The sequence below is a fragment of the Phoca vitulina genome, unplaced genomic scaffold (assembly GCF_004348235.1).
Source record: "Phoca vitulina isolate PV1807 unplaced genomic scaffold, GSC_HSeal_1.0 scaffold71, whole genome shotgun sequence".
Lineage (NCBI taxonomy): Eukaryota > Metazoa > Chordata > Mammalia > Carnivora > Phocidae > Phoca > Phoca vitulina.
In genome coordinates, this window is record NW_022589774.1 from 5,914,424 (window position 1) to 5,932,832 (window position 18,409).

The 18,409-nt window shown below is 40.7% G+C and overlaps 1 protein-coding gene across 1 annotated transcript in view; it reads left to right on the forward strand.

The window, feature by feature from the left end:
* CENPF (centromere protein F) overlaps positions 1-18,409 on the forward strand; it is a 97,940-nt gene that overhangs the window by 60,504 nt on the left and 19,027 nt on the right. Inside the window, exons 9-13 of the mRNA XM_032393171.1 lie at positions 1,122-1,247; positions 2,219-2,347; positions 5,887-6,009; positions 11,773-11,908; positions 13,921-17,318. Of these exons, the coding sequence (XP_032249062.1) occupies positions 1,122-1,247; positions 2,219-2,347; positions 5,887-6,009; positions 11,773-11,908; positions 13,921-17,318 (3,912 nt within the window). The remainder of the gene's footprint in view (positions 1-1,121; positions 1,248-2,218; positions 2,348-5,886; positions 6,010-11,772; positions 11,909-13,920; positions 17,319-18,409) is intronic.

An 18,409-nucleotide genomic window follows, 5' to 3' on the forward strand; every position in this document is an offset into this window, starting at 1 on the left:
CTCCCCCACTCACATGAGGTGTTCTTATTCTTCCCCGGAAATTTACAGTTGTTTTGTAGGGCATTTTAAGGATTTAAACACCGTGGGGAAGATTCAGAGGACATTTTGCTCCAATTTAATTTTAGAAGGGCATCCTAAGTTTTGATTTAGTTCATGTTTTAAAACTTATTTTAAGGGTATTGGCTATGTACAAAAACAAAAGAATGTTCTTTGTGTTGCTTATGGCAGCTTGGTTAAAAACCGGTTGTGATATTCTCTGGAGTGCTGTGAACCTTCAGAAATTTAAAATGGCATAGCGGGAGCCTTGTGGAAAGAGGCATTTTAATATTTAAAATTTCCCACAAAATCTATTATGCTTGAAACAGACTATCATATGAGGGTCATGGCTACCCACTGATTATTTTACAGCTTCTAAATTACACAGATCAACATCACTGCATTTGAACGTCTCATTTCTATGCAACAAAATGTTAGATGAATCTTTATTCAGAAATGCTGATTTCTTTTTTCATAGTGCAAATTATGAAGTATTTATTTAAACGGTCTAATATTTTATATCTTTTCTAATATTTCCCAAGTACAAACTTTAGGTGTGCTAAAATAATTATAGTGGTTTTAGTATTTGTTGATCATTTTATTTTATTCTATCTATTTTTTAAAGTTTTATTTATTTAAGTAGGGGCACCTGGGTGGCTCAGATGGTTAAGCGCCTGCCTTTGGCTCAGGTCGTGATCTCCGGGTCCTGGGATTGAGCCCCACGTCAGGCTCCTGACTCAGTGGGGAGCCTGCTTCTCCCTCTGCCTCTCCCCAATGCTGGCACTGTCTCTCTCTCTCTCTCAAATGAATAAATAAAAATCTCTTTTAAAAAATTTTTATTTATTTAAGTAATCTCTACACCCACTGTGGGGCTTGAACTCACAACCCCAAGATCAAGAGTCACAAGCTCTACTGACTGAGCCAGTGAGGCGCCCTTGCTGATCATTTAAACTCCAACTTTTTAGTGGAACAAAAATGTCAAAACACAAAGATGAACTTGAACCAGACCTAATTTTTCTAAAATTCAAAATATTTGCTTCTCACCTCGAATAATTTTGTATTGACCATTTTTATTTGTTGTTAAGTGTACTGCATTGGAACAAAAACTGAAAAGATTGTCTGAAGATTTGAGTTGTCAGCGACAAAACGCAGAAAGTGCCAGATGTTCTCTGGAACAGAAACTCAAGGAGAAAGAAAAGGAGTTGCAAGAGGTAAGGTGAATGGATTCATGAGGAGTGCGCATTTCATAGTCTCGTCATTCGAGAAGCGTTGCTGTTTGTTGTAACTTGGGGTGTTCTGCGAGCAGGGAACTCCTTTGTGAGGAAGAGGTTCCCCGTATTTTCCTTCACACTTCCATCTTTCAGTTTTCCATTGGAGAAGCGACTCAGTAGCCAGAATGTTCTTTTTTATCCGTGTCCTCTGATTTCGTGGAAATTTGATACCGAGTAGGAAAGAATCCTGTCTCTTCTTTCAAACACTCTCAGTTGTGAAGGAAGTTGTATCCTGATCTCCACCTGTTTCTAAAGCCTGTGGGTTGGCGAATACATTAGAAAGGTAGTTGATGCGGTGGGGAAAGAAGTTGGCAGACACGTTAGGGCTAAAGACGCCTTTCCAGAAGTATTGCTGCCAGTGGACGGTGAGTTAGCCTGGCAGAGTGTATCCTATGGGGTAAGGCTCTCTAGTCTTGCAGTAAGAGCGCCTGGAAATGGAAATCTGCTATCCCGATGTGGTTATCGAAGTTAACTGGTGGCATATCCTTGCTGTCATTCTAAATTGTGAGTGGTGTTACGATGTTTGACATCTTAAACCCCATTTTTGAGTGTCTTCGATTTCCTAGCTGAGTTGCGACCATGGCAGCTCAGCTGTACTCCCTTTAGCCCCTGGACTTGTCGAAAGAGAGATGAAGAATTTAAGATTGGGGATGGGACGGAAGCTGGCTGCTCTCCATGTGGCCAGCTGGCAGACTCCTTCCCCTTTCCTCCGAAGGCCTGCGTTTGATCACCGGGACCAGTGCTAAAGACAGTTAATGTTTATCATTAAGTGAATGGTCAGCCTGGCTCCCTATTGTCTCCTGCTCTTTCAGCGCGGCCTGGCCCGCCATAGGAGGCTTGTCCACCCACCTTGGCGTCTCCTCGTTACCCGCCGGCAGTCCGACTGACGCGTGTGCCTTTTGGTGTTTCAGGAGCTCTCCCGTCAGCAGCGCGCCTTCCAAGCCCTGGACCAGGAGTGCGGGCAGATGAAAGCCAGACTCACGCAGGAGTTACAGCAAGCCAAGAACGCTCGCAATAGCCTTCAGGCTGACCTGGATAAAGTAGGGAGCTGGCTTATTTCTCTCCTCCAGTAGTCCCCCTTTTCCTTATTCATGCGTTGTCTATACTGCAGCTGACACTGTGATGCTTTTAAAGAAGAATGGCTCTAACCTCCCTTTCCTTACTTAACCAAAGAAGAGAACAAACTGAGTCTGTCTGAGTCTGGGGTTTCTCATTTACAGAAAGACGGAAGTGAGTGAGCATCTCAGACCTGAAGGTCTGTGGAGGGGTGTGATGTTCCCGTGGTTCTCGGGCATGTCACCAGGTGGGAGACCTCCCGAGTAATTTATGCCCCCCAAACAGTCAAAGCGCTGAAAACTATAATCCTTTTACTTATTTAACACTTACTCCAAAAATGATCTCATCCAGTTTCTGGCCTTGCCTCTCACCTATATGATGACAGCCCTTGTATTATTATCTTCAGCCGGGACGCTTGTTCTGAACTTTCAGGCTTGCGTGTGTACCTGGTATTTCCACTCGCCTGTCCAATAGGCATCTCACACTTGGTGGGGTAATAGCTGAACTCCCGCTATTTGTTTCAAATGTGCTCCTCCCGTAGTCTTCCTTACCCCAGTAAATAGCAGGTTCCATCCTTCATATCACTGAACCCGATCACCGCCATGTCATCTTCAACTCTACTTTTTCTCTCACACCTCAAAGCCTTCCATTAGGATTCTTCTGACTCCATCTTTATTCAAACACACACTCACACACACACATGTGTGTATTGCGTGTCTGTATGTGCCTATGTATTTTTGCATATGTGTGGATATTATATGTATACCTATATTTAAACCTTTTTGTGTTAACATACAAAATCTACATAGAACAAATTTACAATTCAATGAATTATTATAAGGAATGCTCTCTTAGAACCATTATCTGTGTCAGGGCATAGAATCTTTTCAGCTACTCCCAGAAACCCTCCATGTGCTTCCTCCCTCCTTGCTAAGAATAAACCTGATTTGTATGACTTTTTTTTAAAGGGAGTAAATATAAATTATGTTTTACTGGTTTTCAGGTTTTTGAATAGAAATATGAACAAAACAATCATAGTTATAGAATAGACTGTATATATTTATACAAAATTTACCATTCTTTGCCAATCGGTGTATTTGTGTGAATTACAATACAAAATGGTGCCCCCCGAAAGACGTTGTGATAACCATACAAACCCACGAAGACTAGGAATGAATGACACCCCTTGGAGTTGCCTGCAAAACCATAAACTTGGGCCCTGAATAAATGAACAGAACTTGAAGAGTAGAGAGAAGACAAAAAGATTGCTAGAAATGCATGTTTATACATTTTACTTAATAGGGAGTCAAGATACATATTTAAAGTTATTGGATCAAGAAAAAGAGACTTAAGTTTATTATTTAAAATTATAATATTAAAACAATGGAAGAAGCCAATGTATTTTTTACTAAAATTTGTAAATTGAAGGGGAGGTAGGTATTACTGTATGTGGGAATCCACTGATAAATCCTTAATGTTGTTATAAGATTGTTATTTCAATTAATGAAAGTAGCCATTGAAAGAATAAAAATAGAAATGGTAAAAACTGTATATAGAAAGAGGGATGGTGTTGGACAGAAATCAGTTTTTTACTTCCTACTGTTCTGTGCTGTTGTTTTGGGTTTTTTTATCATGCATTTAGATTACTATTATCATTTTAAACAATGGCACTGCATATTTATGAACAAATGATTATGTCCAATACATAGTTTGTAAAAGCTATGCCAACCATGAGCTTTGCTTATCTCTGGACTATACAGTTAAGCAGTTTTGTTTTATTTTGGCTTTTGCCTCTCTTTAATTTTTCCACAATAGTCCTGTGTAATATGCTTTATAAAGAAAATAAATACTAGATTGCCATCAACAACTGAAACATTAAAACCCATATTTTAGGAAATTGGTAGTAAACTCTTCCATCCCTTCCCTCTGATTCTGTTATCTCCCTGAATATCTGTCTAATGAACGTTGGTGTCTAGCCTTTTATACTGGCTCTGGCTACTGTTCACCATCGCTGGTCCCCTGTCTGGTCTAGGACACTGTCATTTCTCACCTGGATTACTGTACTAGCCTCCTCACTGTTCTCCCTCCTTCTGGACTTGCTCCTCACAGTCTGTTTTCAACCAGCCGCCGGAGTGAGTCATGTTGACCTCTCTTAGTAGCGGAACCAGAGATGGGGATGCAGCCGAAATGGGAGAGATGACACTCCCTGACATCTATTACGTACTAAGAGTTAGTCCTCTATCTGGCTAACCAAGGTTGGGGAAAAACAAAACCAAACAAAAAACCCCAAAACCAAACAAACAAAAAACTCCTTTCCCAGGATAAATTGTTAGTGTTTAATGGGCTTCCTCCAAGGTTTTTAATAAAAAGGCCTTTTTGTTTGTTTGGTTTTTTTTTTTTTTTTTGGTCTAAGCCTTGCTTTTATTAGATGTTTTGTAGTTTATTTAATTATTCCATGGGTGGATGTTTAGGTGCTCAACATCTTCTTGTTCATTGTAGCCCTGGTGGTAACATCCTTGGGTAACATCATGGGTGTTTCTGTGTTGGTGTTTCTGTAGGACAGGTTTCCATGTGTGAAATTGGCTGTCTCAAGGGCATGTGTATTCTCCCTTGTGATCGATTCTGACAAATTGCCCTTCAAAAAGTTGTAATGTACCTTCTCACCTGGTTGGTGTAAGAGAGGTCCTGTTTTCGCCCATCCTTGTTACTAGGAGATAGTCCTGGTTTTATAAATTTTGCTAACTAAGGAGTGAAAAAGTCATCTTATCGTTGTTTCATTTCATTCTTCCTTGACTTCCTTGACTTTATTTTGGCGAGGATGTTTCTTTCAGAAGTTGATTTGCCATTTGTATTTTTTTGTTTGTCTGTTTGTTATTTACTCTTAAAAATTCAGTTTACGTTTTTCTAAATTGAACCATAGATGTGCTTTGTTTGTTGTATCACAGATATATAACTTTTAATCTGTCACACAGCAAATATGTCTCCGAGTTTGTTTCTTAGCTCAGCTTTTTGTTTTGGTTGTTTATTACTGTTTCATTGTTTCACTTTTTTGTGGTTAAATTTATTTTTTTTCTCTGTGGCTCCCTCCCCACACCCAGCTCTTTTTCCTCTTCTATGTGCTGTCACCCAAGTTGATCTGATGCTATTTTAAGTTAAACCTATAATGCTGTATTCAGCTGTAACACAGATCATGTCTCACCCAAAATAGATGGCGTCAGTTCTTATATTCCATGACCGTTTTATTTAAGAATAAATAATTTATTTAAAAAGTAAAGAACAGGGGCACCTGGGTGTTAAGCGTCTGCCTTCAGCTCAGGTCATGATCCCAGGGTCCTGGGATCGAGCCCCGCGTCAGGCTCCCTGCTCCGTGGGGAGTCTGCTTCTCCCTCTCCCTCTCCCGCTCCCTCTCACCTTGCTCGTGCTCGTTCTCTCTCTCTCTCTCTCAAAAATAAATAAAATCTTTAAAAAAAAAAAAAAAGTAAAGAACATAAAAATGAAACTTTGCCTTTTTTCCTCTTTGCAGGTCACATCAGGAAAGCACCAGCTAGAAAAAACTTTGGAAGAGTTTAAGCAGAAGTTCTGCCGAACTGAACAGGTGTTACAGGCGAGTCAGGTCAAGGAAAATGAGCTGAGGAGAAGCAGTGAGGTAAGTGAGGCACTGAGATGAGAATTTATCAACTTCTGTGTGGGGTGAAGCGGGAGGGTACAAGAGAATTCCTATACTGTTTCTCCGTCTTTTATCATGACCGTACATAATTTTCCTTTTTATTTGTCGGAAGTATTACAAAGTGTTTTGTATGTAACCTACAACATAGAACGTATGTACTTTTTTTTTCACTTTGCATTCGTATGATTACTAATAAGCGTCTAGCAATTATAGGTAAACATGACTTGTATTAAGATCATGTACTACTTTTTTTTTTTTTAAAGATTATTTAGATTACCCGAAAAATGGAAAGAAGTGGAAAGGAATAAAATTTTCTATTCTAAGAGGAAAGAGACAAAATTGGTGATGGGAAGTATAATTTAAATCCCCTTTCTAAGGGTTGGCTTTTGAGTCATCAAATATTAACTTTGTGGAAAATCACAGATTTAAATAAACAAAAGCAATGACAGATGAAAATTTCTAGATTTAAAATTCTTGTAAGGGGCTCCTGGGTGGCTCATTTGGTTAAGCCTCGGACTCTTGATTTTGGCTCAGGTCTCAGTCTCAGGGTGGTGAGATTGAACCCTGTGTCAGGCTCCACAGTGGCCCTGGAGCCTGTTTGAGATTCTCTCCCTCTGCTCCAACTCCCACCTGTGTGCGTTCTCTCTTTCTCTCTCTTTCTCCAAAAACAACAACAACAACAACAAGTAATTGTTAGTTGTTGCCCTAACTTCCAAAGTCATGTTGGCATGTGCAAGGTTGACAGTGTCTTTTTTTTGGAGATTCATGCTTATTACACAAAATGGTGGATGAAGTTTCTTCAGTGGCTTGGATATGAGAAAATTGGCTTGATATTGTTACAGGATTTTATCCATACTTTAATTCAGCTTCTCTCTTTATTTAGTGGCCTGGAGTTTATTTTATTTATTTATTTTTTTTAAAGAGGGAGAGGAGAGGTTGAAGGGACAGAGGGAGAGAGAGAGAATCTTAAGCCGACTCCCCCGCCCAGCATGGAGCTCGACGTGGGGTTTGATCCCACGACCCTGAGATCATGACCTGAGCTGAAATCAAGAGTTGGACGCTTAACTGACTGAGCCACCCAGGCGCCCTGGCCTGGAGCTTGTCTGAAAAGGCTTATCTGGGGAAATTAGTAGATTGAAACAGCCTGACTAGGACCATAAATCAGCACTGTAATCTTACAAAGAAGCACGGCAGAACGGGAGTTTTTTCTCTATCAAATATCACAGGAAAGAATTTTTCCCACTTCTTTAAATCTTTTGCAATCATTTTTTAGACCAGAGAACCAAAGAACAGTTCTTTATCAGAGGGGGAACGTCTACATGTATTTATCCCCGCAGCTTTGAAGAGCGTATCCTGATTGCCAGGTTCGAACGTCTGTCAGTAGCAAAGAGGTGATCACTAGAGTGGCAGGTCTCGGAGGGGTCATGCTGCTGGGGACAGGAGGCCACAGCCCCAGCCACCCCAGGGGAAGCAAACTTCGTGTCACATGATGGTTTCATCAGCGACCGTTTTCAAATGGGAGTGTTTGTTTCAGCAAAACAAATGTTTGCCTTTTTGGCCAGTGGGGACCAACCAACAGATGCTTCTGCTAACATTTCCACAGCAGACTGGCACCGAACTCTTCCCCCTGTGAGCTTTCCTTCCAGCCGGAAACTCTCCCGCGACTCCACTGGCTGCCTAGTGGAAACATTTTGTAGAGGCAGTCTTCTGGTGAAGAGGGTCCAGACACTGTTTGCTCAGCCAAGTTACGGAAGTGGGCTGGACATTGTCTTGCAGGTGTTTCTGAAGATGTGTGCACCCCCGCCAGGCTCGGGTTTGCCCTCTGTAGAGCTTGTCCACCGTGAACTCTAGCCTGTAGGGTTAATTGTGTATCATGTTGTGCTTAGATTTCACTGATTTCTGTGTCCCGTGAAAGTGCCTAGCACAGGGCTAAGGGATTTGTACTATTGGCCTTCGTTTATGTTTGTGGAGATGTATCTTCTGTTGAGGGTGATATCAAGAATTCCAAGGGTTTAGCTGGCTCTGCATTTTGAATTGGGATTGGCATTAGAAAAGTGATTTACCCATTTAGAGCGGTGGTACAACTTAGTAGCAGAATAGAAGCTTTAGAGGAAGGGAGACCTGGGATTGCATCATTTTCTGCCACCTCCCTGCTGTGTGACCTTCAGACAATGACCTAGCCTTTCTGAGTCCAACTTTACTCATCTGCATATAGGGACAAATACTACCCTTCCCTTTTCTAAGCTGTATTAATGATGAAATTAAATATCCTGTGTAAAGTGCTTAGACCAGTGCCCAGCACATGAGTGTTTATTAGTAAAGTATTACAGGGTACCTGTTCATTGCCCTGGTCTCCACAAGAGCTATGACCTTTGGTGTTCCCACCGTTTGCTGTCCCCTGTAGGCACAGAAAGTGATGAGCAGGGGACAGTGCATTTGAGATTTTTCACATTAAAAATTTTGCCTGTTCTACTCTTTTTTCACTCCGGTAGCTTTCTGTGTCGAATTCCAAGTTAAGTACAAACAATCCTATCATGCTTGTAGGTTTTGGATGCTGAAATAATGCGACAGTTGTACTGAAATTTTCCTTGTCTGCATTTAGTAAACAGATAAGCTGCTCACAATGAGAGCATATCTGTACCAGAAATGGGACTTAATGGCCCAATCAATGGTAAAATTAATGTCTAGTATCAAAGTGAAAGGAGGCTTTAGGTAAGCTGCTCATCCCTCATCCAGTGCCAGCCGCCTAGCATTGGGGGTAGGCAATAAAATGCCATCATGTGATAGCCAAGATGAGGGAACGCTTGTCTGGGGACCTCCCTGAGCTTGGGGATCTGTAGTATAGCAGGTTCTCTAAGGAGCTTGGCCTGGCAGGCAAGAATGATGAGGTGGAAAGGGACAGACCCTGCATCCCTCCCTTGTTCATGATATAGACTTCGTCCCAGCAGGGGATGTATTAAGCTCCGTTCATGGATGGGATCATGAAATGCCACACAGTAACCGAAATTTGTTTTGTCTGGCCCTAGGAAATGATGCTTCCCTTGCTGCTCCTAAACTGAAGTTGATCTGGGTGGAATTGCTTGCTAAGCTCTAATGCTGGCTTGTGGTGATAGGGATTTTTGTTGTGTTTTTCTAGACTAGTGCCAAATTTTGCAAATCATTTGAGGATGCAAGAGATGCCTAGGAGAATACATCCTTGTATGCTTAACTCATTGTTGCTAATGAGCTAGCCAATCAAGTCTTGAGTGGCTGTGGCCTCACAGAAAACTAATTGCTGATGGATGGCAGCCTACAGATCCATTTTCAGATGTTCATTTTCCACATTTTGGCCTTTTAAAATTCTTGGGTTGGTCGTAGCCATAGTATTACAAGCCTGCTGGGTCCCAGGATTGGCTGAACATTTTGTTAGAAACAAATATTTACGGAGCTAATGCCAGAATAGAGAAAGACATGTTAATCTTTCCATTGAGCTTACTACTCATTTAAATGCCCCCAGTTATGGACAGAGATGGATAGAGACCCACAGACATATAAACAAGCATAAGTTGCCCCCTTCCCTCTCTCTTCTCCTTCTTTTTACCTTCCTTCTGTTGGGATGCCCCCAGGTTTGAACAGTGTCTTCTCAGCTTTGAGGCCCCTCCTCCAGATGCAGATGTCACTTGATTTAATTAATATTTTAGGGTGAGAGAATATGTCCTAGGTTGCACAATAAAAATGGGAAGTCAACTCAGGTAGTTAAACAAGCTGGTCACTATTTTACATCGAACTCATTCCGCTAATCTTAGCACGGATCACGCAGATCTGGCTGCTGTCAATTTTTGGGAAGAAATGCTAATAATAATGCTCCATTACCCTTGTTAAAGTGCTTTAAGGTCGTTTTCCTTTCACATCTGTGATCTCATCTGAGTGGTGATTATTCTGAGCCCGGAGAGCAAACAAGCGATTATAGTTTCTATAGTTTAATGATGCTCATTCAAGTCTGCAACATCCGTGCACCTTGATGGTCCCTCTTGGCAGAACTTTACACTGCAGTCCTGACTGATCGAGTGTCCATTTAGCTCATGGAAGGGAGGCAGGATTGGGACAAAGGAGCCAGAGGAATGTAACTACAACAGGCTTTGTCTTACTCTGAGGATGAAATGAACATATATGCATGAACACGGCAGCTGCCAGGAAGTTTTCAAGTACGTTCTACTAGCCAGATTCTCCCTCTTCTTGAATTTGGCTTTGCTGCATGGGTACCCATCTGCTGGTAGTAACCAGACTGATAATTGAAGGCAACCTTCCAGCACAGCTTTGCCAGGGCCATCTGTTTTCTAACGGGGCTGTAGGGTTTTGGACGATGGGTCTTAATTGTTTCTTTAAGATTCAAAAATTTCCCCTTCTTCTCATGGGGGGTATTTTTGAAGTGCAGTTTTAAAAAAAGGTACCCTTATGAAATGTTTTTGCCCTAAGGATGCGAGGAGCTTGGTTCCGTCTGTTTGTAACAATATATGCCAATCCCCGATGGTCCAGAGAGTGGCATAGGATATAGGCCGAGATACTTATCATCTATACAGTCATTGAAGGTTGAAAAACAGATTGAGGAATATAAGTAGAGGATTTATTTATTATGCAAGTCTTATGTGGTTGATAAGCAATAGTGTTTTTATTTTATTTTATTTAAGATTATTTATTTATTTGAGTGAGAGAGAGTGAGCGAGAGAGCACGAGCAAGGGAGGGAGAGAGAGGAGCAGACTTCCCACTGAGCAGGGAGCTCGACACGGGGCTTGATCCCAGGCCCTTGGGATCATGACCTGAGCTGAAGGTAGACGCTTAACAGATTGAGCCACCCAGGCACCCCAGTAATAGTGTTTTTATTTGCCATATAAATAAACATTGCTTGGTTTTAAGATTCAAAAATAGGCACACCTCCATAGTCATAGAATGGACATGCATATGAGTCTCTGCTACTTTTTTATGTGACTACTTCACCTAATCAGGTACCCAAAGAACCTGTTTTCACTGTGAAATCTCAGATTTCCTCCATATAGAAAGAATTCTTCCTTCCATGTATCTGCTCTCTGATTTCCCATAACATACTCCACTTCTCTTTAGTATTTAGCACATCCTGGTATGAACTAAGTGATTAGTATCCAGTCCTCCCCCACTGGAGTGGGAGACCTGCCCTGAGGGCAGGAGACTCTAGTCTTATTTATGTTTGCATCTTTCATAACACCCTTCCCAGCGTCTTGCACACTGTAGATTTTCTTAATAAAAACTTAATACTCATAAAGACATCCTCATTACAGTAAGCCTTAACATGGTTTTACAATGAAAAGGAAAAAATCTGTCGTGTGCATTTTGGTTTATTAGCACATCAGATCTTTGCAAAAACGTATTTGATCATTCAGGTGTGATTGGACCTTGGAGCCTGTTTCTTTGAGGATCTTGTAAATAGGATTTTCCTTATGAGTTAACTCTTTAACAAGCATAGGGACGTCCAGAAATGTCAAAGAAGTCTGTTTCTTGAAGGGAAAAGATTATTGTCCATTTTGGGTTTTGTGCTTTTTAGTTCTATTCATAAAATCATCTGATTGAAGTAAGATGTCTAACTTAAGTGACACTTAAGTTCTCAAAGGGAAAAGTGAGATTCCTCCCCTAGTGAGATACACAAGTAGTCCCATTAGGGACCCTTATAAGGCAGAAGTCATAACTAGTTTGAGTGGTTTTGATTATAACCAATTAAATGTGTGCTTTAGGAAGCAAAGAAGGAATACAGTGTTCTGAAGAGTCAGTCTGAGCAACGGGCCAGAGAAGTCTGCCACCTGGAGGAAGAGCTGAGGAAGGCCAAACAGAGTTTGAGTCAGAGCCAGAATGTTGCAGAAGAAATGAGGGGTGAGTAAACTGAGCGTTTGGAGGTATTTTTCTAAGCTGATGTCCCATGAGGGAGGATGGATGGCCTTAGCAACATTTTTCGATTTTCCTATATATCTTCCTAGAAAGATGTCTGCAGTTGATGTGGAGAAAATTTTCTCTCTTCCACTTTTTAGTTTCAGAGTGATAGTTCGACATTTTTTTTCATTGGAACACACAGAGTCCCAAACTGCCTTTGAAACCAGAAGGGTAAATATTCTCCACACAAAAGTAAATTGTCAGTGCTGTCTCTCACCCCAGAGTGCTATTCTTTGTGTCTCAAGTGTGTTTGTCCCCCAGACGATGGAGAAATCCTGTATTGAATGCATGTTTTCCCAGCCGTTAATGACCTTTTTTTTTTTTTTTTTTTTGAGGACTTACTTGACTGAGTGATTTTCTTTCCTCACTTTCCACACAGACACTGGATTATGCTGCACGCACCACACGAGCCCACCATTTCATGTTTATCTGTATGTACTGTATGTCTTTTATGTACATTAATTTTCTCAGCTGGGGTGTATGTACCCCTAGGACTTCTTTTAACCTGCCCTGTGGAATGTGTGCCACACTTCTCTGTGACTCTTTCCTCGTTTAAATTCTGATCTCCCTAAGACGGCTTTCAATTCTTCCATGGCAGGGGGTAAAAATGTCAGTCTTCAGCTTTCTTGAAAGAAAACTGTCAGAAAAGGAAGGGCGAGGGCATTTTTCAGTGTTGGTTGTGTGAGGTCCTCACAAGTGAAGTGGAATGATGGCTTGTGAAGACAGCGCCTCAAGGGCCTTCAACTCTCAGTAGGTAGACTGAGATTAACAGATTAAAACTAGGAACTGGGGGGTGCCTGGGTGGCTCAGTCAGTTAAACGTCTGCCTTCGGCTCAGGTCATGATCCCAGGGTCCTGGGATCGAGTTCTAGGTTGGGCTCCCTGCTCAGTGGGAGTCTGCTTCTCTCTCTCCTCCCCACTCAAGCTCTCTCTCGCTATCTCTGTCTCTCTCTCTCAAGTAAATAAATAAAATCAAACAAACTAGGAATTGTTTTCCCTGTAGTGTAACAACTGAGTTTATCATACATGCTAGCTTTATCATCTTCTATTGAGATTCTCAACACTTATACTCCCCCAACGTATTTGAGGAACATGGAGCCTTCCGATCACTGCTGAATGAAAGCACTGCAATTATTTCCAACTAGGACGGGCCCGGGGGTAGACATGAGGTGGCAGTGGAGTCTGGAAAATCTTCCATTTGATTCTCCTATTCATAGACACTTACTGTAAGGGGCTGGGATGTGGGCAACATTGTTCCTCGATAGTACCTGTAGGCCGTGAGAGTTACTGATACACAGCATTATTTACTCTTTTGTACTTAAGCCCAATCCTGTAGATTTTTGGCTAACATGGTGGAATAATTACTCACTTTTCTGGGAAATCAGAATTACTCTGTAGTGAAATAGAATATTTCTACCTCAATGCTGCTCTTTTCACAGTTTTCTTTCTCGGAATAAGTATTTATTGCTGTTTCATGCAGCAACACTTTATTAAGTTTCGAAAGAAGATGAACAAATGTCTTATCCTTTTTTTTTTTTTTTTAAGATTTTATTTATTTATTCGTCAGAGAGCGGGAGAGCATGCACAGAGGCAGGGGGAGGGGGAGAGGGAGAGGGAGAAGCAGGCTTCCCGCGGAGCAGGGAGCCTGATGTGGGGCTCTATCCCAGGACCCTGGGATCATGACCTGAGCCGAAGGTAGATGCTTAACCGACTGAGCCACCCAGACGTCCCTCTTATCATCCTTATAAGGACCATTTCCTCATTGTCTATATGTAAGCTCAGATAATTATCAGGTGATCTACTTTCCAGGAGGTACCCAGGCAATAATGCTGATTGTCCTAGGGCTTGAGAGGCTGTTATGTTTGTTTAGATTTTTTTTTTTAAGTGTTTGGAATTCTTGTAGAATAAATATTTATTAAAAACATGACAACTAAAAAAAAAATTTTTTTTTAATAGCTAAGAATGCCTCTCAGGAAACCATGTTAAGAGATCTTCAAGAAAAAATCAATCAGCAAGAGAATTCCTTGACTTTAGAAAAACTGAAGCTTGCCTTGGCTGATCTGGAAAAGCAGCGAGATTGCTCTCAAGACCTTTTGAAGAAAAGGGAGCATCACATTGAACAACTGAATGATAAGTTAAGCAAAATAGAGAAAGAGTCCGAAGCTTTACTGATTGCTTTGGAGTTAAAAAAGAAAGAATATGAAGAATTGAAAGAAGAGAAGACTCTGTTTGCTCGTTGGAAAAGTGAAAATGAACAACTTTTAAGTCAGCTGGAATCAGAAAAGGGAAGCTTGCAGAGTAAAATCAATCACTTGGAAACTTGTCTCAAGACACAACAAATAAAAAGTCACGAATACAATGAGAAAGTGAGAACGCTGGAGATGGAAAGTGAAAATCTCAGTGTTGAGATCAGAAACCTTCACAATGTGATAGACAGCAAGACTGTGGAGGTAGAGACACAGAAAGAAGCTTATGCAGACCTGCAGCAGAAAGCCGAGGTCTCAGACGAGAAACACAAGAAGGAAATAGAGAACATGCACTTGAAGATTTCTGAGCTTACTGGGCAAGTGGAAGATCTCGAACACAAGCTTCAGTTATTGTCAAGTGAAGTCATAGACAAAGATCAGCGTTACCAAGACTTGCAGGCTGAATATGAGAGCTTCCAGGATCTGCTAAAATCCAAAGATTCTTCTCTCGTGACAAATGAGGCTCATCACAGAAGTCTTTTGGCTTTTGAACAGCAGTCTGCAATGAATAATTCCTTTGCAAATATAATTGGAGAACAAGGAAGCATGCCTTCAGAGAGGAGCAAATGCTATCTAGAAGCAGACCCAGGTCCAAAAAGTTCAGCCATCTTACAAAATCGAGTCATGTCTCTTGAGTTTTCATTAGAGTCTCAAAAGCAGATGAACTCAGATCTACAAAAGCAGTGTGAAGAATTGGTGCAAATCAGAGGAGAAATAGAAGAAAATCTCATTAAAGCAGAGCAGATGCATCAAAGTTTTGTGGCTGAAACAAGTCAACGCATTAGTAAGTTACAAGAAGACACTTCTGTTCATCAAAATGCTTTTGCTGAAACTTTAGCTGCTCTGGAGAACAAGGAAAGAGAGTTCCAGCTTTTGAATGAAAAATTAGAAACTGAGCAAGCAGAGATTCAAGAATATAAAAAGAGTAACCATTTACTTCAAGAATCTCTAAAGGAGCTACAACTCTTGTCTGAAACCCTGAGCTCGGAGAAAAAGGAACTGAGTTCCACCATTTCTTTATACAGAAAGGAAATTGAAGATCTGACCCAAGAGAATGAGACTCTTAAGGAAATTAATGCAACCTTAAATCAAGAGAAGATTAACTTAATCCAAAAAAGTGAGAGTTTTTCAAACTGTATAGATGAAAGAGACAAAAGCATTTCAGAGTTATCCAATCAGTGTGAGCAAGAAAGACTTATTTTACAACAAAGGTGTGAAGAAACAAGATGTGCATTTGAGGATCTTAGTGAAAAATATAAAGCAGCTCAAGAAAAGAACTCTCAATTAGAATGCTTGCTAAATGAGTGCAGTAGTGCTTGTGAAAATAGACAAAAGGAACTGGAACATCTAAAGGAAACATTTGCAAGGGAACACCAAGCGTTTGTAACAAAATTAGCCTTAGCTGAAGAAACAAACCAGAATCTAGCACTGGAGTTGGGGGCAGTGCAGCAAGATCTGAGATCGGAGATTGCAGATATCCAAAACAGGTCCGAGAGTGAGGCGGATGGTTTAAAGCAAGAAATCATGACCTTAAAGGAAGAACAAAGTAAGATGCAAAAGGAACTTAATGCCTTAGTACAAGAGAATGAGCACCTGATGACGTTAATTGAGACGAAACAAGAGCATGAGATTCTAGAATCAGAGCCAATTAGCGACTCTGTGGATGGAGAGAGTGAGATAAATAAATGTCATGTTCAACTTCCGATGGATCTTGAAGTTAAAGATCCTTCTCTAGACTGTTATAATGCACAGTTGGTACAATTAGAAGCTAAGATGAGAAATAGGGAATTAAAACTTAAGGAAAGCGAGAAGGAGAAGCAATGCCTACAGCACGAACTACAGACAATTGGAATAGAATTAGAAACTGGAAATTTGCAATGCGATGCCCGGTCACAAGAACTTAGTGGCCCTAAAGACTGTGACACAGGTACAGAAGAAAAGTATATTTCAGTGCTTCATGAGTTGTCAGCAAGTCAAAATGACAATGCGCATCTGCAGTGCTCTCTCCAAACAGCAATGAGCAAGCTGAGTGAGCTAGAGAAGATGTGTGAGATGCTGCAGGTTGAAAAGCTTGAGCTAATGTCTGAGCTGAATGATTCAAGATCAGAATGTATCACAGCAACTAGTAAAATGGCAGAGGAGATGGAGAAACTAGTAAATGAAGTTAAAATAAACAACGAAAATGGCCTTCTCCAAGGTGAGTTGGTGAAAGAAATGGCGGAAGGTGAATCTGGTGAACGACAAAATGAGCAGAAACGTGTGTCCTTAAATCCTTTGGATGACAGTAATTGCTATGAGCACTTGACATTGTCAAATGAAGTTCAAATGCAGTTCGCTGAATTACAGGAGAAATTCTCATCTTTACAGAGCGAACACAAAATTTTACATGATCAGCACTGTCAAGTGAGCTCTAAGATGTCAGAGCTACAGTCTTATGTGGACGCATTAAAGGCTGAAAATTCGATCTTGTCAACAAGTCTGCGAAACTTCCAAGGTGACTTGGTAAAGGAGGAGATGCGGGGACCTGAGGAAGGGCATTTTCTGTCATTATCATTCTCTTGTGTGACTGACAGCCCTAGCCTTACACGTTTGGGAGAATCCTCTTTTTGCAAAGACCTTTTAGACCAGACAGGAGAAACATCACTTTTGAGTAATTTAGATGGGAATATTTCAGCAAACCAGTCTAATATAGAGGAAAGATCTTGCTGCAGTCTGGAGGAGGAGAATCTGACCAAGAAAGAAATTCTGTCTGCCCCAGCGAGGAGCGTTGAAGAACTTGAGACTCTCTGTCAGATGTACCTGCAATCCCTCAAAAAGCTAGAAGACAAAGTCGAAAGTCAGGAGATTATGAAAAATAAGGAGATTAAAGAGCTCGAGCAGTTATTAACTTCCAAAAGGGAAGAGCTCGACTGTCTCAGGAAGCAGTATTTGTCAGAAAATGAACAGTGGCAGCAGAAGCTGACAAGCGTGACCATGGAGATGGAATCCAAGTTGGCAGCAGAAAAGAAACAGACTGAACACCTGTCATTTGAGCTCGAAGTTGCACGACTCCAGCTACAAGGTCTGGACTTGAGTTCTCTGTCTTTGCACGGCACCGACATAGAAGATGTAAGTACCTGGGATTTACATGCTGTTTCTCCAGTTACATGCCCAGCAGGCGCTCGAGAAATGTTTGTTGACTTGAAATCTACATTAAATCAAACTTAAAATATTTTTAGAGTTCAAGGGTATAAAAACAAACATATACACACACACACCAAAAGTTGTTTTTTGTTTTTTTGTTTTTTGTTTTTTTTTAAACAAAGCACAACTTTAGAAAAATTAGTAAGCCTGATTGGGGCGGGGGTGGGGGGATGTAAATTTCTATAATGATTCCACTCAAACATTACATGTAGGAAATTACCGAAGATGTTTTTTAAAGTCTCCTGGAGAAAATTATATTATGGAGTCAGAAGTCATCTTGAGGATATGTATGTGTTTTCACTCTTTGTGAGTGAAATAATAACTGTGGTAATAAACCATAGTTAAATATTAAGTTAGAGTATGGATGGCAATATGATACGAATTTTAAGTTTTCTTGCCATTTTCAGACTATTTCAATATTAGAGAGTTAAAGTCATGAAACTAAATGCAGGAGTTTATTACATATTACTGAGTAATTTTCTTATCAGTTTGGTCTGTTACAAATCTATGGTTTGTTATGTCATTTAAAGAGACATCTCTTATAGGGATATGAAATTGTTAAGTCATAACTTCGCCCTTTCTAGTCTATCAGCTAAACTAGTAATGCTGTCCCGTTGACAAGTCTCACTTGATTCCGTCCGTCTGCCTCAGTAAATTGGGGAGGGCAGGTGGTGACATGATGGGTCATAGTGGTCACAGCAGCAGATCCCCATTTTATAGATGAGAAGAAGGTGAGATCCAGACATGTAATTTATCCAAGAATATGGATAGTTAGTGCTGGCTCTGTGATTAAGTCCTTGGGCTGGGGATCTGGTCATGAAAACTTCTCTCAGTGAAGAATACCGTAAATGCTGAAGATGTAAGCTGAACATTTTATGTGGAATTTGTTAGCCTCTTACTTGATAATCACAAAAAGAAATTTTATATTTAGGCTACCAAGGACATTTCTAGCAAGAAAAAAATATGAAATTTAAATATGTTACAATTTAGATGATCAAATAACTGATCTGAAGGGT